The following is a 21,457-nucleotide window of genomic DNA, read 5'->3' as shown; positions in this document are numbered from 1 at the left end:
TGTTCATACACTATATGTCCCTGGACACCCCTAGTAATTAGAGGAATTGCCTAATAAAGGCACACCCATTCCTGGCAGAGGTGTATAATTAAGCACAGTTTCCTACAATCAAAATTAGTAACAGAAAGAATGGTTGTACAGAAGAGGTTAGTGATGTTCTACCCGGGACTATCATAGGATGGCCATCTTTCCAACAAGTCAGTTTGCCACATTTCTGGGTCAGTGCCAAGTGAATGTGAAGGTCAAAATGTCTGGGAGCAGGTTCAGTTGTGAAGCAGTCAGCCGCAAAAACTCACAGAAAGAGCCCTGATCACCCAACTGATCAACCTGAATGGCAGCAAATCCAATGTTCCAGCATCTAATGGAAAGCTCTCCCAGAAGAACAGGAACTATGATAGCAACAATGGGGTGCCAACTTCATATTAATATCCTTGGTTTCCGAATGAGATGTTAGGCAGGCTAGTGTCCATCTGCTTCCTTTGGGCCATGTAAAGTGTGTGTGTCTGTGTATGTGTGTTCATAAGCCCTTGTGGAAAGACGTGTGTTTGTGTGCACACAACACAGCCCCTGGGGGTTGTTTATTGACTAAATAGGTCCACTATAAAAGGCCACTGAGGAGGTCCGCATTGGAGGGATGGAGAAGACAGGAAGCAGCATCCACAGAAAGGCCAGTGCCCACCAGCACAAGGCCGAGGTGAGGATCGCCGGTGAACAGCTCAGGTACGGATAGAGAGCGAAAGAGAGAGGGAGAGAATGGTGTTTATCCTGAAGTTTCTCTTTGACCCTGTGATTTACATACAGATTCAGTCTCCTGGTCTAACTAGTCTTGCCAGAAGTTGATTAACCAAAGTGCATTCTCATAAAACATTGTGGTACAACTGAGTTTTTTTTTCTTTTGTTGTACAGAGTTTTCTTTACCACTTACCATGTCACATTGGTGCTGTCACAATAAAATGTTTTGTCTTTCTGGGTGAACGCATCGCACGAATGAATAAAACTAAAAATGCAAAAGATGCTGTTATAGAGTAAGTGAGAGGGAAAAAAACTCACAACTCACAGTCTTCTTGTCTACAGAAACATAATGAGAGATAAAAGCGAAAAAAATGTGATCGAGTCTCGGTTAACTTCCACAAGACCAGTGACTGAGTGGCCACCTTTGTACTGTTGATTCCCCGGCTTCGCCTTGCCATAGGCTGCGGCTCCACGATTGCAAGCTGATCAAGGATCGGCGCTATCACCTGCGCACCTACCCCAACTGCTTTGTGGCACAGGAACTAATCGATTGGCTGATTGGCCACAAGGAGGCGCCAGACCGTGGCTCAGCCGTACGCATAATGCAGTACCTGATGGACCAAGACATTGTTCACCACGGTAGGAGTTCTGGCCGTGGACGTTGCTGTGTTATCAATGTGTAACCGGCTGGTCGTGTCACAGCAGTGAGATTCTTACCAGATGCAGGCAAGAAACAATTTTTAGTTTTTAAGAAACAAATTGTATTTACATTAGAGGGAGCAAGATGAACAGAGTGGACTGGATTGGTGGTATCAATCAAGACTTATTCATAGAGATATTGCGAGACTGTGACCTCAGCTGTCTATGTGCTACCTGTGGCAGCAGCAGCCTCCATGCAGAGAAAACTTCTCCTCAAAGCTACCAGGGCTGTTCACTGCTGGTGCACCATGGGCAGGACTGTTGTGCTGTGCGCAGTGCCAACGCTGGCACCACAGAGCACAAGAGAATGTCAGAGGGTGTAAACTTCTGATCTGGAGTTTTGTATAACTTTTCGAATGGCAGACAGGCCTCAAAGTTCTGGAATGGAGATAGTAGGGAGCTTATTTCCATTTAGCATTTAATTCATTGACATTTTACACATGAAAACGTGACTGTCTTTCCTCCCATTGTGCAGGAAAGAAGTCAGTAGATTTAAATGATTCATTGCATTAGTATTGCTGAGTCATTTTATTATACAAAGAGCCACAGTCACAGAGTACTCAGCTGGTTGGTTGAAACAAAACCTTGGTTTGGGTTTATACATTCTGGATCTGAACATTCCACCTTGTCAGTAAGGGATTACTTTCGTGAGTAACTTCCCGAACACTGCACACTATAACCTACATCTCACATGTCACAATTCCCAAAATGCCAACAAAAACATCTTCTTAAACATCAGTTTTGTATATAAATTGACCTCCAGCACTCCACAGTGCAAAACAGAGTAAAGGACAATGACAAAGCATGAAGCAAACTGGAGCATGAATGCTGAAGTTCATTGAAGCTTTCTGTCACCAACTGAGACTAAATCAGAGAAAGAAAAATTATAGTAATGTAGCTGAAGGTTCCAGGTGTGTTCCCCTGTCTCTGGGGGCCCTTCCGACATATTATCCATCATTGTCATGCTTCTCCCTCCTAGTTTGTGACAAGCAATCGACGTTTAAGGATGCCAAACTGCTGTACCGATTCCGGAAGGACGACGGAACCTTCCCCTTCAACATGGAGATGAAGGTCTTCATGCGTGGCCAAAGGCTTTATGAGCAGTGAGAGCTCATTCCACTTCCCTTGGTGGCTTGGCAAACCTGTAGTGATAGGAGGGAGTATTCTGCTCTGGGTTAATTCACATCTCATCTTGTTACTTGGAGAATTAAACCAAATGAAGCCTGGTAATGAGCATCAAAAATGCAAACAAGTGCCCTGTCATCTGTGGTTGAATTTTTTGTAAATATATTTTCAATTATTCCAGTCACTGTTTCTGCTGAGGGTCACATGGATAAATAATTTTGCTAAATATATATTAAGATGTGGGTAGCATAGCGGCTCAGTGGGTAACTCTGTTCATTGTCACCTCCAGGGTTGCAGACTAAAATTTTACCTCCTGCTACCTTTTCATGTTCTCCCCATGATGAGTCCAATGTCATGAAATTACACTAATAAATGTATCTAAATTGCCCGTAGTGTATGGATATAGGTGCTGGTTTAGGGATTTGCATCCTACATAGGGTGTACCTCTGCCTTGTGCTAGATGCTTTTGGGGACTGGGCTCACCACTGGCCTGCAATGGATGTGCAGTTGAAAGCCAGCAGGGTGTGTGTTATAATCCTATGGTATCATATATGCAGATTTGTTTTATAAATGTAACAACATGCAAAAATGCATGGAGTATAGTTCCAACTGTGTGCAGGGGAGTTGTACAGTTGGGGGGGGGGAGGGGCAGGATAATCGTAAGGGTCTCTGATTGACTTGTTAACATTTGAGTGTATGGTATAGTAACACGATCACGCAGTGTGTGTGTGTGGATGCTTTTCCATAGCCTGGTCTCTGGGAAGAACTCCATCTTGCAACAGCAGGTGGAGCAGGGCGGGGTCAACCGGCGTGTCTTTGCTGGATGCCAGCTTATTGACTGGCTGCTGCAGAATGGGGAGGCCGACTGCCGGCGTCAGGGCACAGAATTGTGCCGCGCCCTTCTGGAGCACGGTATCATACAGCACGGTGAGCGACCGCCCCCCCCCCCCCCCCCCCCCCACCCTCGCAGGCGGCAGAAGAAGCCGTGACGATGTTGAATGAATGTGGCCCCAGGCACTCCACACCATGTGGCTAATCCCAGTGGCTGTGGCTAGCCCATACATCCAACAGGGCTTCAATTCCTCAGTCGTCAGGAAGCCAGTTGCAATGAGAGGTACCCTTTCAGCTCGAGTCTCTCCCTCTCTCAGCTAAGCCGTCTCTCTCTGTCTCTCCCTCCACAGTGGAGAAGAAGCATCACTTCTATGACAGTCCCCTGTTGTACCGCTTCTCTATCAACTTCCGCCGGCAGCGGAGGCTTGCCGAGTTGCTGAGTGAGGGCGAGGCAGGGGAGGCGTCACCAGCCGAGGATGATCCCCTCGACAGCCCCTTTGTCCTGCGCAAAACACCTCCAGAGGAGGAGAAATCCAGCTTCTTGTCTGGTACACCCTCCCACCTCCACATATACATGAACAGACACTTTTTACATAAAGACAAATGCTCACTTACATACAACAGAACATGACACACCATAGCATTTTGCTTATTAACAGTTTGTGCTTATATACTGTGCGAATCCAAGGCGCAGTTGTTTGCCTGTTTGTGTGTGATCCTTCCTACAGTGCAACCCAGTAAGGAGATCAGAGTAACATCTACTGTCCATCGGGGGGGAGTGACCTCGCAGCAGATGACTCAGGATGGGTATTTCCCCCCTTCCCCACTGCCCCCCCTTCCTCACACCAGGTGCAATCCCAAATCAGGTCAGCATCTCCTGCCGGGAGAGAAACAATGTACACTGGGACAGGTCTGGGCACAGCTGGCGCCCTCTGTATTTTACTGTCATGGTCAGTGCCAGGCTTCATCATGGCAGGGAATTAGCAAAGAGAGAGGCACCAAAACAGTTTTGTCACGTTCAAGTTCAGACCAAACATTCCATTAAGACTGAAGAAGTTGCACAGTGGGCCAGTACAGACTGGTGTCTGCTCACTGCACTGGTCTAAACAGGAACAGCAGATACATGCTGGGATATTGTGTCAGGCTGTAACCCCTCCCCACCCTGTCCCCCATAATAAACATCACTACCTCCAGTCCATAAACAGTCATTTCATATTGTTCTACTTATGGTCCTCATGACTCACTTCCTTGTGATGCAAGAAGCTCTTCCTGTCTCATTTGACTGACAGTTCTGAAAAGGAGTGTAACCCGTGAGGAGCTCATGTGTCCTGGCGCGCCCTTTGTTAGGAAGGTTCTGACGGTGAGCGACAATGCCCAAATGCATGTGAGTGGATGGGAAGCCTATTCTCTCACTCACTGCTTCATTTCCAATTGACTGTTTTGTAAAAGTATTATGTTTTGTTTGGATCTATCGTTGAAGAGTTCGGCTTATCTTTATGAGGAACATTTTTGAGATGTCTCCATAAGAATATTAACCCCTAAGGCAGAGATGGGATTGTCTATGCATCTTAAAACAAATATAGTACATGGTCATGAAAAGGCAACAGAACTCACACAATTGGACGTCATGGGAAAGTTTTATGGTAACATTTTCTATGAAAGAAATGCCTATAAGAATTTATGAATACATTCATACCACATTATAATGCATTCATAAAGCATTATAAACATGGCTATAAATATTTATAAAAAGGCATAACATATTATAGCCAACCCGGGTTCGAGTCTCCGCCTGGGTTACATGTGTGTGGAGTTTGCATGTTCTCCCCATGTCGTCGTGGGGTTTCCTCCGGGTACTCCGGTTTCCCCCCCACAGTCCAAAAACATGCTGAGGCTAATTGGAGTTACTAAATTGCCCGTAGGTCTGCATGTGTGTTGTGAATAGTGTGTGAGTGTGCCCTGCGATGGACTGGCCCCCCATCCAGGGTTGTTCCCTGCCTCGTGCCCATTGCTTCCGGGATAGGCTCCGGACCCCCCATGACCCAGTAGGATAAGCGGTTTGGAAAATGGATGGATGGATATTATAGCCATGTATATTATGCATTATGAATGCTTTTTGAAGCTCTCATCTATGGGCACTTTTGATCTAAATATAGCAATGTGATTACATTGTAATAAATACTGGGATATTTAAAAAACATAAAAGGAGTTGATAAATTTCTCACAAACCCGCCTTCAAGTGATTTAAATGGCAAAGATGAAAATGATTAAGATTGTCTCGGTTATCAAAGTACCAAAAGTATGGTGCCTGGCGCAGTGGAAAAGCGCCCTATGATGCATTAAAGATACCTTCATGATGCAGTACAGAGCATCCTTAATGCTTACACCAATCATTATGACACATTATAAAGTACCTATGGTGCATTATAAATGAGAGCTTCATTGGCGCTTATGAAGTATTGTTATCAACACTTTAATGCCTTATGATTGTCAATAGAAGATACTGTAATGCTTTTTTAATTCTTATACTGACCATTATAAATCATTATGAAGGTGTATATAATACATTATTAATGACAGATTTAAGTGAAGTGTTATGAGTTTTCTTTATACTAAAAATTTAGATTTGTCATCTTTTGAGGAGTTGTGCTGGAATGGGATTAGTGATCATTCATCACGCTAAAATTCAGTCACCGTGAATTCTGCACAGGAGCTGATTTGTGGCAGTATCAGTGAGTAGTGGCATCGGTGTGTTTGTGTGTGACTGCAAGTGTGTCTATCTGTAGGTGGTGGGCGACGCTGTGGGCTGGGGATTCGTGGTGCGCGGATCGCCACCCTGTTACGTCCAGGCTGTGGAACCTGGAGGGCCCGCGGCCACCGGCGGGGTGAAGGTAACACTGTGCATGGGAGCGCTCGCACAAGCAAGCAGAAGTACACTCATGTACATACACACATGGGCGATCAAAGGCTCACGGGCAGATGTGAGCGCACACAGAAAATGAAAGACGGATACACACAAACGGGTACTGGCACATCTGGGAAACATACAGACTCACTGACACAGAGAAACACACAAGGGCCTGTGTACACTGTCAGTAAATTTGCTACACACATACAGTACTATGCGCAAGTCTTAAGCAGACCTTAAATGATCTTCATGCTGGTGTAAAACTATGATATTATGTCTGTAAAAATGTGTTAGCTTAACAATTTTGAAACCTCCCCTAGTCATCCATGTTTTTTCGTTATGTGTAAAAATATACTTACAACCCAGATAAAGAGCTATAAACATGTTCTTTGACTGCCTAACACCTTTGCACAGTGCTGTATACAGGCACATAGATGGACACATACCTATACAGAGAGGTGGTTTAAGGAAGCGACAGGGGTCCTAAACGCCGATGTTGCTGGCCTTTCTCAGGTGCGGCAGTTTATCTGCCAGGTGAACGGCCGCTGTGTCCTCCACCTTGACTACCGTGTCGTCACCAGGCTGGTCATGACGGGCCCGCGCACCGTTGTGCTGGAGGTGATGGAACCGCTGGACTGAACAGAGTTATCAGCCATAAATAAGAACCACATAAGAATGTCTTCAGGAACTTTCTCGTGCACTTTGTCATATTCCATAGTGATGTTCTCAGTGTGGTTCCTGCCCCCCCATGTCATGAAGGGAACCCAATATTACCTGTCCTTGGCAGACTCACTGCTTTGATCTGCTTTCTTGGAAACAGACATCTGACATGAAGATTTTAATAGCTATGTTTGAGGATTATGGAAAATTACGGATTATCAAACATCTGCCATTAATAAGAAAAAGCTCGCTGCATCAATCGCTACACAGTGGATGGGCAATGGTGATAGACTGAGGAAATCGCGCCACCTAGTGTATCGTGATGGAAGACCAGAATGTTACATCCGTACCTGCGCCAATATCTAACTTTATTACAGCTTGTTTTCTGCAGATCGAACAAACCGCAGTTAATGGCTTCTTTAAACTCAGAGAAGGGGGGGGGATGAAATCAAACATCCGAAGTCAAGTGTCTGATTACAAGATTTCTAATAGCATATTACTGTCTCGCTCGCAACTGTCACTGTAAACTAGCAAGCAGGTTAGATTTCTTATTAATAATCGTAATAGTCCACACTGAACTGTGGTTTAACTTAAAGATAAATGATAAAATTGCATAACATATACAGAGTTTATATTTCGTATTTTTATTTGAGGCAAGCAAATGCTTAAGCAACTGAAATATAAAACAAACTGAAAGTGTGTTCAGAGTTCCGTACCTAAAGCAAGTACAATCGCTTAAGTAAATCACTTTGATGTGTTTATATTGAACGAGGACCCGAGGGAATACGCCTTTATTTATTAAACTCTGATAGATAGATAGATAGATAGATAGATAGATAGATAGATAGATAGATAGATAGATAGATAGATAGATAGATAGATAGATAGATAGATAGATAGATAGATAGATAGATAGATAGATAGAATGCTGTAACGTAGTTTGGATCAATAGATGGTGGTACGACAGAAATGTTATAGTTGTCTAACAATGTTACGTGTACTTTTTTTGAGAGACTTTGGAGTAGGTACAGGAGCATAGGAAACAGGGGGGGACGTGTACCCCCCCCCCCCATAGGGGTAAATTACAGGGTTGTAACCCCGTCAATAATCAAAACTGGTTAATACAACCGTCAACCCCCCCCCCCCCCCCCATTATGGGTGGAGACCTGAACCCCCGCAATGTTCAAACCAAAGTTACACCCTTGACCCCATTCCCATTATATAATTCTGCTTCTTGCGTCCATCCCAAAAAATACAAACCTTTGTATTCGAATTATTGTGTCCCCGCCCACAAAATCAAGCTTTCTCCTACGCCCTAACCCTAGCAGTTCCGCAAAATTAAAAATCTCATAATAGCCGTTCATTTTCTTTTTTTAATGCAAATCTGCTTGCCACTGGCAGCGTGCCCGCCACACACCTTATGAGCGTTACTCTTAGGTCTTTAATGGTTTTGTAGCATGTCTGTTGCCTCCTGTAATGCTAATTCTACGTAACAGGCGTATGCATTAGTAAGTTGAATGGCAAAGAGTTTGAGTCTAATTTGACAAAAAAATACTTAAAATGTGTTCATTTTTAAATTTTACTACATGTGTTCTGCGAAACCCAGTCCATGTTGTGTTTATTTTTAATCCAAACTGGACCTCTATACCACCTTACAGTCTACTGTAATACATTTCTTTAAATGTTCATGTGTACATACTTGCAAATTATCTTGAAATTATCTTGCATGTTATATGTCATACTGAAGCACGCCCACCAAGACAGATTCCTTGTAAAATATATTTGGCCAATAAAGATCTTTCCATTTCTGATTCTTGGGTCTGCTTTACATTTGAACACCTAAAGAGAGTGAGCAGTCAAATCCAGTTCAACATATACTACATTTATCTATTTTTAATAACTCGTGTTCAATATTCAATTATATTTATTATTCATTTAAATATTTTCAATAATATATATCCATCCATTTTCTGTAATCTCTTGTCCTGTTCAGGGTCCTGGGCGATCTGGAGCTTATCCCAGAAACTACAGGCACAAAGTAGGGAACAACCCAGGATGGGGTGCCAGCCCATCACAGGGAACACCCACACATGTACATCGATCGACAATTTGATAACTCTAATTAGCCTCATCAAGTTCTAGCACTGTGGGGGGAAATCTGAACACCCAGAGGAAACCCCATGATGACACGTACACATATGCACTGTTGAGAGTGAAACTTGGTACCTGAGTACGTTCAGTCCATTTACCCAGCACCCCTGGAGCCTAGTGTCACTTGCTGTCACCTTTTTTTATACTTCAGAGATGTATGTGTGTTTCAAAAAGTATGATTGACATAGCTAGCAATATTGGGAAAAAAATTTGCTCTACAGAAAAAAAAAATTCTTAGGGAGGCCTGGCACAAAATATAGAATGATGAACAAAGAAGCAGTTCAGTGCGCACATGTCAGTTCATGGTGAGCACAATGTCAGATTTTTTACAGTTTTACTCACCATGTGTCCCGAGTGACACACCATTGAATTTATTTAATTATTTTAACCACAAGCATATGCAGCAGGTCACTGCTATCATCAGATCTGATGTGGTTTACAGACAAGGATGGACCTACCATTTTCTCAGCACGCCCAATTCAATGGCCTTGCACTTGACCCACGGCTGAAACCCGGGATATGAAGAAAGCACGTGATACTTGGAAAGTAGTCCGGTTGAGCACAGCGCAATAATAAGCATAGCGCCACCCGGGGATGTTATGAGGCAGTGTGCACATCCGATTCTTCGCCTAGGGAAGGCGCCAGCATAGAGACCCAAAACGCATGCGCGCCAGTTTTTTCATATTGATTCACCACATCGGACTCACGACCAATACGCCCCCTATTGGACATCGGAGGGTGCAGTTCGGTTTCCCCTCTCCCTAAAACTGCTGCTGTCTCCCTTTATTTGACAAACGGGCGGAATCTGAATTTAAGGATATCGTTGTACCTTCGCGGGTCAGGTAAATACCAAGTTTATGTAGTATAAAACTCCTAAAACGACGTTTCCCTTAATCAAGTGGTCTCTCTGTGGGCACAATGACTTTCTTATGCTAATCAAACGCATATGTCACTTCCGCTCTTTTTCATACGCCATTTTGGACTGGGCAGGTTCTTGACTGGGGGGTATTGTCTGTAGAAGAGGAGGGAGAAAAGTATTAGTGATTGTAAATGATCATAGTGTGGATCAGATTCTATTTTGTACAAAACCTGGTAAAATTGGCGCAACACTGGGTACTGCACTACCGCTCATTTCTCTTGTACCATCAGTAAACTTGGCTATTCAGCTACGCACTATCTAGATGTGTGACAGCAGCACTTCATCGCCGGCAGCCGAAAAGGGAGAGAGAAGGACAGCCGTAAGCCCCGGGACGGACAGCAAAGGGAGTTTAGTCCATTCTGTCGGTCCGGTGTGGGCACCTGAACGTCTCCCAGTAAAGCGACTCGTCTCGGCTGCCCAGTGAGGAAGAGGAGGGAGGACGACGATCGCCCCTTTGTCTTCGCCGCGGGTTCAGTTTAACGTTAACTAGCTACAGATCGCCTCAAGTGTGGAGTAGCTAGCCGCCTGATTTTACTCAAGCAGGTAAAGCCAACTAGCTAGCCGGCTAACGGGCTGATAAAACAAGTGTTGACAGTTAGCCGGCTAACTGTGCCAGCGCAGTACTTACTAATGCTGTCGATACATATGATAGCTGTGGGCTTGCGGTCGCTTGTTTGTTTATTGGACGACGATTCTTCAGAAGTTGTTGGACTGTCGCGATCGAGCCCCCTGGTAGTCTAGGTGAATATCCAGCCATGCCGCCTACTGAGCCACGAGCCTCAGGGTAACCAACTAGTTAGCTTAGCTGCTGCCAGCGCACCGCAGCCTCGTCCGGTAGTTTTAAGCCCCGACCCCGGCTTATAAACACACTGGTTCAGTTTGGGATGTTGCGGTATTTGTTTAGTTAACGCAATAATCGTAGTTTATATATGGCCGCTATGAATGCCGTGCCTTGTAGTATCTGGAGATATACCGGTTAACTTATCCGATTATTTAATTGGCAGTTATTTTCTTTTATTAGTCGTAATGTATATTGTAATTCCGAACAGTGTTTTTTATTGCTGTTTAGAGGTACCCACCGACGATCAATGAACTTAAATCTTAATGCTGTCATTGTTAACCGCCTAGCTTAATCGTGACGGGTACGTGTGCGGCTGGTTTGGACCATTCGGCCCCTTACCGCCGGTCTAACTGGCTTGGCCGTGCAGACCGTTCTGTGGAGTCCCACCATTAATGTTATCGCGAAACTCCAGCGCGGGGGGGGAAGAAGGATTTTATGCCATCTCTTTTTCGGATCGCCTCAAAGGCGATCCGGCTCGGCTGAGGTCCCGCAAAGCGCCCCGTTCGCGCTTTAATTAGCGGCTGCCGTGAGTTTTGGCCGTGCTCTCGCGCAGGTGTTACAGTGTTTGGCTAATTGGCTCGCGGTCGATGTGGCGAAGTGATGGGAGAGGCGCGTGCCGTGCCGACGCAACTCCGCCAGGTACAAGCGCGTCTTCAGACACGGTTGAAGTGCTCGGGAAAAAGCAATGAATGGGAAGCAGTCTGACACACAAGCATCTGGCTTGAGGGGATGATTATTAGCCGTTAACCTAAAAATGCTGCTCCCTGCCAGATATATGTATTTTTTAATCTACCTACTCTTCCCGAATGTCGTTTATATAGCCAGCGAATCTGGAATTTTCGGCGGTGAATTTCTGTGGTTAACCTCTCCCCCCTAGTTTTGGTACCCGTTTGTATATGGCTGTGTGGGTGGACGGGGTTGCTGAGTTTTTGTAGAAGATGACAGCGAAAGCCGGCCGTCACGAAAAGAGTGTCGTCTGCAAGGAAAAAAAAACAACCGCGTAATTTTAAAAGCTCGATCCAAAGTGTGTATAACGACAGCCTCCCCCAATTACGAGTTCTAGTGCAAATTTAAGACAAAAAGTCGTTTTTTACGGACTATGTTGGGCGTGCTGAACCAGCGACCCTTAAGCGAAGCGGACTATACCCAGCCCCCACCGCCAGAGGAAAAAGAGAAAGGGAAAAAATTGCAATGCAGACATGTTGGGCGCCGCTGCAGACTCAATAGGAGGCGCCATTCCGTGATCATGGGGGCTGGGCCGCAGTTGCGGAGCTGGGTGTCTTACATAATCGGAAGGCCGAGGGCGCTCTCTAGCGCCATCTACCAGCAATGGGGGAAACTGGGCTGACAAGCGAGGCTGGAAGGGCACTGGAGCTCCTCGTGGCTGCATGCACCACAGGCGGTGGGACTGCTGGTATAACCATAGCCATGTCCGGTGGGGAACATGGGACATGATTCGCTGTGGTCATTTGAGTCTCAAAGTTGGATTCAACATGCCGGAACTACAAATCATATTGTTGTATAATGCCACTGTGGTTTTTAAAAGGTACTTGCAAAAGGGACGCATATTTTATGCAAGTGGGGTTAGTTATGCAGTTTATTGTGGAAAATTAATAGGGAATTAATAATGAATTGGTGTTAAGACAGTTTCTTCTGTTGTCCAGACCAGGGTTCATGATTCAGTGGTTTAGTGGATTGTATCATTGGCTCGCACCTATAAGGTGGGGGTTCAAATCCCACTTTTGATTCCTATTTGATGTTTGCATGTTCTCTTTGCATCATAGGGGTTTCCTCTGGAAACTCCTGTTTTGTCCTATGATCCATGTGATATTTCCAAAATGCCAATAGCGTGTGTTTGTGTCTGCATGCATGTGCCCTGTGATGGATTGACATCCCATGCAGGGTGTACCCCCGCATTGTATCCTGTTATGCTTGGAATAGGCTCCAGACCCCCTACATGACCCTGATCTGGATAAGCATTTGAATGTCAAATAGGTTTTAAGGTTTTAATGACTTCTGTAAGAAGGGCAATTTCTCAGACTGTAGAGCCCACTTGCTGTAGGTGGGTGGTGAGAGAAAGGCAGAGAGGCAGAGAGCAGTAAAGGTTCTGGTGAAAACAAAGACTGATTGATACAGAGAGATTGAGGGCAACAGGCAGGTGAAGATGCACGGGAGGACATGGATTAAGGAGAACATGATGGAATTGGGCAGACAGCTGCAATTGCTCTAACTACAGTTTTTTTCATTGGGGGTTTTGTGGATTAAAATTTGGATGTTTGTGTCTTGGGGATGGCCCTGCTGTCAAAAATATTTAAAATGTTCCAATTAACTATTCAGATGTGTAAAATACAGATTATCCAAAGAATATGTCTTCTAGATTGTCCATCAAGCAACTAAGTAATAAAGGTGTTGGTAACCGAAGACTCCTTTTTAACAATGAACTGGGATAACTGGCCCAGCTGGAGACTCCATCTTAACTTGCTGCTGCCTTTATGTCAGTTTAACAGCAGTGTGAAAGCTGGCTTCTCCAGTGTTCAAACTGACAGAACTGTGCTGCTGGTCCAGTGGCTGTACTGTCATCATCCAGGCTCACTACTTGTGCAAGTAATGTTTGAGGGATTGTTTTTAATCATTGTTTACATCATGTTTTAAGTGGTGCGCAAGTTATTTTCTGGTGGAATAAGTTGCTTTAGAACTGTAGCACTGAGTGCGCAAGAAATAGCATTCACAAAAATACACACTTTAGAGTGAATAGAAGCTTGCATCTTAATGGTGGAAGATGTGCAGTCCGTCCTTCAAATCAGGGAATGTATCTGAACCGCACAATGTGAATGTGGAGTAGCCTGCAGTGGTTATTCCATTGGCAAATCAGTTTTTCTCAAGGAGAATTTTTCAGTTTTGGTCCTTGACAAATGTGGGTGTTGGTTTTGTCAGATCATCCACAACCTACTTTCCATGCATAATTTTTTACCTCCAGTACAATAGTTTTCATTCCTAAATGTATTTGGTGGATTTTGTATTAACCTCATTAGAGTTTTGACTAAATTATTATAATAATTCCCAATGTTGTTATATTTATTATTCACATAATATATGAATTATAACCTATTCCTTTCGATTAGGCGGCAAAGCTTTGAAATCGGTGCTACAAAAGCATCAAGCTAAATGCTCTTTAGTAAAGAGGAACAATTAATAGTCCTGAATGTCACAGAATATTCAATTCTGAGGATTGATTTGAGCTGCTTGGGTAGCTTGATGTTTTTGAACCGCAAGAAAATATAGTAGCTTGAATGCAAATAGCCTGTATGCTGTTTTTCTGGGCTTAATTTTACCTGGCCTCCATTTGGATTGGCACGTTTTGTTAGGAGTCTTAATAGTGATGAAATTCGCCATATTCTGTTGTGGTTGACAGGTACGTGACATTATTTTCTTTTTTCCTGCCAGATAGGAAGCATGTTTCAGCTCCCTGTAAACAACCTCTATAGTTTACGGAAAGCCAGGAAAAATGTGAAGAAGGTTCTGAGCGATATCGGCTTGGAGTACTGCAAGGACCACGTAGAGGTACTGTGCCTTTTGCGTTGCATCCCTTTGAGTTTTGAATTAAATATTCTTTTGACGTTTGCTCTTTGAATCAGTTGCTTCAGCAGCATATATTTTCATATTCGTCCACTTAAACATGTTCAGTACTGTCCTTTATCCTCTTTGTAATAGGACTTCAAGGAGTTTGGTCCCAATGACTTCTATGTCAAAAATACCACCTGGGATGACCTGTGCATGTGGGATCCATCATTAACTAAAGCACAGGTATGTCACATGCTGGTAGGGTTTTGATGCTACCAATGTGATTGGCTAGCACACAAAATGCATTCTGTATGCATGTGCCAAGACTCTCATCACCATGTCAGTGTCCTGCTCATTTTCACTGTTAATAATTTTGTTTTTGGGGTTTACTGGAATAGATTTACATGCTTCAGTGTTCTAAAAACACATTATTTTTCTCATACTGTACATCTCTGTTCACTCTGAAACACTCTGTTAGAGCTTTAAGCCGTACCTTTGAGCCCTGTGTGCTCTGGTCAGCTTGCTCTACTCTTTCCACCCGTTTCTTGCAGTCTGCAGCCAAGTCTTGCAAGTAGGCGGCCAATAAGGATTGTGTAACGAGGTGACCTCACCATGTCACAGAAGTAAGGGCTGGAATTCCAGTGAGGTGTATCAGGCAGATTAGAGAAGTGTGGCTTCTGTAGTGAAAGATACTCCCTTTGGTGTGTACTTTGGGCCTTAAGGCTTTGCAGGGCGTTTACATTGACATAAAGCTATATAACGGACTAATGGAAAGGGAGAAACTGGAAAAGCATAATATGGCACCTTTAAAGTACATTCAGTCTTACATGGGGCTGCAGGAATCTAGAATACACTTTCACATATGTGTGATCTGGGGCATTATGTTTACCAACTGGCTCCAAAACAAACCCGTGAGGGGCAGGCTTGAAGCATGTTGTTACTTCCTATTGTGATGCTTCACCCCTTACAAGTTCCATGTATCTGACATCTGTCCAGTTCTGCGCAGCTCTCACAGCAGTTACCACACTGCTCTCTGATCCAGCATGAAGCCATTGGCTTTGTGTTGTATGATGAATCTAAGCATTATTGCCGTAGATGGCCACCTGAGGGCCGCGGGGCTCCCTCTGGTTCACTCAAACCTGCTAATCCTCTGCTCTGTCCACAGGAGTACAGGTCGAAGCCCTTCTGGTGTTCCGGTTGTTCCTTCTCTTCGAAGTTCTTCTCGGCCTACAAGAGCCATTTCCGCAATGTGCACAGCGAGGACTTCGAGAGCCGCATCCTGCTCAATTGCCCCTACTGTACCTTCTATGGGAACAAGGCGACACTGGAGACACACATCCGACTGTTCCATGTGCCCAGCAACGCAGTACGTCAGGCTGGCGGAGCCGCAGCAGCCGGCTCGAAGGAGGCGGGCCGGCTGGACGGCAGCAGCCCCAAGCCACGATCTGGTGACAGCGTGGAGCAGGCCGTGTACTACTGCAAGAAATGCACGTACCGTGACCCACTCTACAATGTGGTGCGCAAACATATCTACCGGGAGCACTTCCAGCATGTGGCGGCACCGTATGTCTCAAAAGCCTCTGAGAAGTCCGTCAATGGCGGGACGTCCGCTTCATCCACGGCACCTTCCCGCGACACCGACGCCATCCACTGCAAACGCTGCCTGTTCATACCGCGCACGTACGAGGCCCTGGTGCAGCATGTCATTGAGGACCATGAGCGTATTGGCTACCAGGTGACGGCTATGATCGGCCACACCAGCGTGGTTGTGCCACGTGCACAGCCTCTGATGATGATCTCCCCAAAAACCCAGGACAAGAGCATCCTGGGGGTGTCGTCCAAGGGCACTGTGGTGACCACTGGTGTTCGCACCCTCACCACGCAGCAGCTAAGCCGGCTGTCACTGCCTAAGACTGGGCTGTTGTCGGCCGTGCCCCTGAAGCCGGGCCAGTTTGGTATAAAAGGGTCCACGGCACAGGCCTTCTCGGTTGGTCAGCAGGTGCGCATCACCCTTCCAGGTAACACACAGGTGACCATCCCGCAGCAGTCACACACCATCCGGCAGAACGCAAGCGCGCAGGGGGTCGGGGCGGGTGGCCAGGCGGCGGCCCGCACGGGTGTCCAGGCGGGGGCGGGCTCTTCCTCAACGACCCCGTCATCCGCCCTCTCGTCCACACTGAAGACCGTATCACTACCCTCGCGGGTACAGGCAGCTGCCGCCACGGTGACCTCAGTGAGCCCCGGTAAGAAGGCGGGCAGCGGTGGCAGCTCCCTGCTGGGCACGTCCTACACGCAGAAGTGGAAGATCTGCACCATCTGCAATGAGCTGTTCCCTGAGAACGTGTACAGCGCGCACTTCGAGAAGGAGCACAAGGCAGAGAAGGTACGTGCCGTGGCCAACTACATCATGAAGATCCACAACTTCACCAGCAAGTGTCTCCACTGCAACCGCTACCTGCCCAGTGACACGCTGCTCAACCACATGCTGATCCACGGCCTGTCGTGCCCGCACTGCCGCAACGTCTTCCATGACGTGGAGAAGCTGGTGGCGCACACGCGTGCTGCACATTCGGATGAGGCCGCAGGGCCCCGCAATGACTCGCCACTCACCTTCGACCTCACGCTGCAGCATGGCAACCCCAAAAACGTCCAGCTGATCGTCACCACCTACAATATGAGGGATGCACCTGAAGAGTCAGTGGCCTTCCACGCACAGAATAACTTCTCTTCTGCTGCGCAAGGCAAGAAGGTGGCACCCAAGATCCCAGAGGGGCCACCCAATACGTTGGCAAAGAGCGTACCCCAGGCCGCTGTACCCTACAAGAAAGACGTGGGCAAGACGCTATGCCCCCTCTGCTTTTCCATCCTGAAGGGCCCCATCTCCGATGCACTGGCGCACCACCTGCGTGAGCGCCACCAGGTCATACAGACGGTGCACCCGGTGGAGAAGAAGCTCACTTACAAGTGCATCCACTGCCTGGGCGTCTACACCAGCAACATGACGGCATCCACCATCACACTGCACTTAGTGCACTGCCGTGGCGTGGGGAAGACGCAGAATGGGCCTGAGCCCCGGCCCACAGGCACACCCCTGGCCCCCCTCAAACGTGAGCCTGAGCCTGCGGACTCGCCTCCCACCAAGAGGCTCAAGTCACAGGAGCCAGGGCACCGAACGCCTCCGGGGCCAACAGGGAAGACTGAAGAGCCTGTCGTCTTGGCGCTGGACCCCAAGGGCCACGAAGACGCATCGTACGAAACACGCAAGGCCTTTCTGACGTCTTACTTCAACCGTCAGCCATACCCATCTCGCCGTGAGGTTGAGAAGCTGGCCGCCAGCTTGTGGCTGTGGAAATCGGATGTCGCCAGCCACTTTGCCAACCGGCGGCGGACGTGTCTCCAGGACTGCGAGAGGCGGGGGCAGGTCGTGCTGCTGGGCTTCAACGTAAGCCAGCTCAGCCGTGTCCAGCACGAGCTGGACCTTGAGCCTGAGGTGGTTCCTGAGAATGCCGGCAAGAATAAGAGTCGGACATCCAAGGCGATTATTGGCCGCTCCGCGGAGGTGCTTAGCCGCTGGCGTCGGCAGAGGGCTGCAGGAGGCGGCCAGAGCCAGAGGAGGCTGGGGAACAGCGGGCCAAGCAGGACAATCAGAAGTGCCGCCAGGGCTCCTGAGAAAGTATCAGAACCCATCGCCGTGGATTCCGACAGCGGGCCAGAAGGGGAGGTCGGCTCTGGGACAAAAAACACCAGGGCTAACGAGAGGAGGGCATTAGAGCTTGGTGAAAAGGAGACACCCCCCAGGAGAGACACTCCATGCACCGACGGCCCTGCCCGGGGGGTAGTGGAGGAGAAGGGAGGCCTTGCTGATACAGTAGCAGGTTCACCAGAACATCCTCACTGCACGGGTCAGACGCCAGCGAGCCACAGCGAAAACGGTTATGGGGACGAGCAGCCAGAAAGAACCTCTGGGGGCCCGGAGGAGGACGAAGAGATGGTGGGCAGCAGCCGTTCCCCCTCCCCAGTGTGGCAGGACCAGCGTGACCCGGGACACGAGATGTCCAAAGAGGGCGGGGCTGGGGGAGCAGAGCCAGTGTCTGGACTGCGGACTGGGGGCGTGGAGCTTGGCAGCCAGCAAGCATGAGACATGGACGTGCACACGGTCCGTCACACGCACACGTCACTGCTTACCTCAGACTCAGAGCTACCCCACAGCGAACAGTCCGGAGTGGTGACCCGGGAGGCGGGACTGACGGCCTCCTGTTCGCCCACAAGCCATCCTCAAGGAGACGGAGACAAAGATTTTCTTTTCTTTTTGTATATGAAAGACAGTTTAGCTGCTTTTTGTAATTTCCCACCGTGGCAAAACCAACAAAAGATTATAAGCTGCCATTTGTGCAGGAAATGCAGTGTTGAAGACTTGGTGGTACTTGGTTACGTCTTCAGTATACTTTACGTGTTCAGATGCTTACTCAACGATCATGATTTATTTGGCCCCAGAGAGCTGGGCAGGTAATGATGTTCTGAAGAAGAAAAGGAAAAGTGACAAACCCTAATTTCATAGTCGTACACAATACTGTAAATTTGTACAGTCTTTTAGACCAATTTTAGGAGACTTGGTTGCTATAGTCAGTGTATCCTTGCTATATTTGCTACTCTCTTCATGCACAAGTTAAGTCATAAGGTCTACCTTGGGCCCCTCTTATGGATAGAAAGTGCTGTAATGTCTTCATTTGTTTATTCTTTTGTGACAAAACTATAGTATTTTGCATAAAATCTCCTATATAATCGTAAAATTGCAGATTAACAGTCGGCTATTTTCCCCCCTACTCTTTGCTGTTAAAACTGCCCCCGCCCTCCCATTTTTCGATAAAGCTCATCTTGCTAGCCTACGTTGAGTAGCCGTGTTGCTGCTCTCGTCGGCATTTTTGTAGTTCAGAGATTAATCTGGCTGACTTTACCTTTCTGAAAGGTTTCATTATTTTGTATGAGAATTTGCACCCGTTTTGTGGTGTGAGCGATTATCATTAATTATTACTCTGTATGGGATGTTAATTTGTGATCTGTCGTTATCCCCCCTCTGTGTCCCCTTCTCCTGAATAATTAAAGTGCTGTATTGTGGTTCGCTCCAGTGAGCACTTTAGGTTCCCCTTTATTTTTGCACCCCCACCCCTGCTGCCCCCCCACACACACACACACCACACAGCGCTCCCTCAAAGCTGGTGTTTTTTTTTTTTGTTTTGTTTTTTTACCTTGTAGCAATGCATTTTCAGGGGGCGGGGCATGGCAGTGTCCCTGGGTACTCATTGGACACAATGTAGCACGTTTGCCTCGGACCACTCAGGGAGTAGACCCCCCTCCTCCGGTGGACCAGGATGGTGTGCTGCTGCGATTCGAGGCCCGACAGCCCTGACCTGTGAAGCAGCCGACCACAGGTTGACCTTAGTGCTGCAAGTATCTCAACAATTGGTTTTTATTTATGCTGAATACTATTTTTGTGTACTGTTATGTTGTGGAGGGGCATAAATAAACAATATAACAAAGAGAGCTTGCGTTTTAACGTCTTAATTCCTGAAATGCAATGGAAACGTTTCTAAAACTGCATACTGCTATGGAGCTTTGAATACTGAAGCTGGTTCTTGCTTATTCTGTGTGGTGCATTAATTTTCAAAGTTTGTCCATTGAATTATATCCATGGATTGTTTGCACACCTTCATCTGAAGCAGCTGACTCATCCCATTGTTTCTATTGAAGTGGTTCAGATCAAAGGTGCTTGGTGGTCACACTTAAGTCGGGTAATAGTAGTTCTAATTTGAGCATAGTATATTTGAACCACGAACTTGTGTGAGTTTGTCACGCTTCACAGATTGGGCAGGTTGCACATTTTTAAACTTGCATAGAATTGTTATAAAAATTTGGCTGTGGTGATTCTGTCCCGCTAGTGATGGCTTAAATACCTCGCTACTGGAACTTACCAGCTTCACCCTTTCTGTAATTTGAGTCGCCATTTTTTTTTTATTATCAACTTCTACCTCAGCAGCTATGGTACTGGGTGGCCTCAAAATGTCTGTGCTGGTAACATGACTTCCGCTTCTACCCAAGCTGCTGCTATCCAAAGTGGATTGAAACCTGCTACTTCCTGACTTTCGGACTCGACTTGCCACTAAAGTGCTTCCCCTTTACAAATGTACTCCCTGATTTCCCATGCAAATAAGCATTCTGACAGTGACGCTGATCCAAGTGGGTCCTGCTACAGACTGCTCTGGTTTAAGGTGTGTACCAAGATTTGCAGATAATCTGCGAGAATAAGACGAGCTCTGTGATTTAACCCTTTTAAGAGCCTAGTTTGGGGGGGGGGGGGGGGCTGCAATGCATTCTTCCATGGTTCCATGTGCATAAGGTTCTACATCGGATGAATAGGAATTGTTTGCTGACATCCCACAGGCTATTTTGCCAATAACTAAGGTAATAACCAAATGATCGATGGTGCTGTATCACTCAAACTCAACCCTGTTCCTTTTCCTGAATCCAGCATAGTGTTAAACATATACAGATGGTAGTAGTGGGTTGCTGAATCGGAGGTGAGTCTGCACCCAGAGGAGGAGGCCTCTGTGTCTGTGCCTAGAGGGCAGGAATGGAACTGGTCGCATCGCCTTCAGTCTTGAGCCTTTTGACTGTTTAAGCTGAGCCGGAAAACCTGTGCTGCTCTCCCCCAACCCCCTACTGCTCCATTTGTGAGGGCTGGTTAGAGCTCTCTGTGGGGGTGGGGAGAGTGTGGAGGTAGGCTGCCAGACTGCTAGGCCTGGCCCGCTCCTGTCTGCAGTGTCGAGTGCAGCGCGCAATCCCAAAGGGGCCTGCTGTATGGGGGGGAGGGGGAGGTAGGCTCTCACAGCACTGGGGGCTCCGCCATGGCGCACAGCTGCAGTCACTGCTGTCTTTTGGTTAGTGCCGTCGTGATCGTTCTCCTGACCCCTCCTGGTATGTGCAGTGAACTGCATCCATACCACAGAACCTGAGATAGTTGTGCCTGTGACAT

General features: G+C 46.9%; 2 protein-coding genes and 1 long non-coding RNA gene across 8 annotated transcripts; 2 read left to right on the top strand and 1 right to left on the bottom strand.

Annotated features, from left to right (window-relative positions):
- Positions 1-551: 551 nt before the first annotated feature.
- On the top strand, positions 552-8,766 carry si:dkeyp-97e7.9 (DEP domain-containing mTOR-interacting protein). Of its 2 annotated transcripts, none has more exons than XM_049022655.1 (9): positions 552-720; positions 1,193-1,371; positions 2,411-2,534; positions 3,305-3,483; positions 3,738-3,935; positions 4,116-4,253; positions 4,677-4,747; positions 6,174-6,278; positions 6,809-8,766. In XM_049022655.1, the coding sequence occupies exons 1-9, from the start codon at positions 635-637 to the stop codon at positions 6,932-6,934; spliced, it is 1,206 nt and encodes a 401-aa protein (XP_048878612.1). In that variant the 5' UTR covers positions 552-634; the 3' UTR covers positions 6,935-8,766. The 2 variants fall into 2 exon arrangements, with proteins under 2 accessions (XP_048878612.1, XP_048878611.1); XM_049022654.1 differs by having other exon boundaries at positions 4,677-4,771.
- LOC125747421 (uncharacterized) lies at positions 1,890-11,351 on the bottom strand. Of its 3 annotated transcripts, none has more exons than XR_007399300.1 (4): positions 11,206-11,351; positions 9,565-10,118; positions 6,742-6,930; positions 1,890-2,596 (listed from the first exon to the last, which is right to left on the bottom strand). It is a non-coding gene; the product is annotated as an uncharacterized LOC125747421 (long non-coding RNA). The 3 variants fall into 3 exon arrangements; XR_007399302.1 differs by having other exon boundaries at positions 1,890-2,573; XR_007399301.1 differs by lacking the exon at positions 11,206-11,351 and adding an exon at positions 10,654-10,889.
- LOC125747416 (activity-dependent neuroprotector homeobox protein-like) lies at positions 9,828-19,968 on the top strand. Of its 3 annotated transcripts, none has more exons than XM_049022652.1 (4): positions 9,828-9,948; positions 14,311-14,427; positions 14,578-14,670; positions 15,593-19,968. In XM_049022652.1, exons 2-4 carry the CDS (start codon positions 14,320-14,322, stop codon positions 18,563-18,565), a joined length of 3,174 nt encoding a protein of 1,057 aa, XP_048878609.1. In that variant the 5' UTR covers positions 9,828-9,948; positions 14,311-14,319; the 3' UTR covers positions 18,566-19,968. The 3 variants fall into 3 exon arrangements, with proteins under 3 accessions (XP_048878609.1, XP_048878610.1, XP_048878608.1); XM_049022653.1 differs by lacking the exon at positions 9,828-9,948 and adding an exon at positions 10,081-10,568 and having other exon boundaries at positions 14,315-14,427; XM_049022651.1 differs by lacking the exon at positions 9,828-9,948 and adding an exon at positions 10,081-10,568.
- The last annotated feature ends 1,489 nt before the right edge of the window (positions 19,969-21,457 follow it).

The sequence above is a fragment of the Brienomyrus brachyistius genome, chromosome 8 (genome assembly GCF_023856365.1).
Source record: "Brienomyrus brachyistius isolate T26 chromosome 8, BBRACH_0.4, whole genome shotgun sequence".
Lineage (NCBI taxonomy): Eukaryota > Metazoa > Chordata > Actinopteri > Osteoglossiformes > Mormyridae > Brienomyrus > Brienomyrus brachyistius.
Note: the sequence above shows the minus strand (reverse complement) of the source record. Positions and strands in the feature narration are given on the sequence as shown.

Coding starts and splice junctions, on each gene's coding strand:
- si:dkeyp-97e7.9 (XM_049022654.1), top strand. CDS start 635: ATGGAGAAGACAGGAAGCAGCATCCACAGAAAGGCCAGTGCCCACCAG. Junction 721..1,192: donor ATCGCCGGTGAACAGCTCAG/GTACGGATAGAG, acceptor GCCTTGCCATAG/GCTGCGGCTCCACGATTGCA. Junction 3,936..4,115: donor GAAATCCAGCTTCTTGTCTG/GTACACCCTCCC, acceptor TCCTTCCTACAG/TGCAACCCAGTAAGGAGATC.
- LOC125747416 (XM_049022652.1), top strand. CDS start 14,320: ATGTTTCAGCTCCCTGTAAACAACCTCTATAGTTTACGGAAAGCCAGG. Junction 14,428..14,577: donor ACTGCAAGGACCACGTAGAG/GTACTGTGCCTT, acceptor TCTTTGTAATAG/GACTTCAAGGAGTTTGGTCC. Junction 14,671..15,592: donor CATCATTAACTAAAGCACAG/GTATGTCACATG, acceptor CTCTGTCCACAG/GAGTACAGGTCGAAGCCCTT.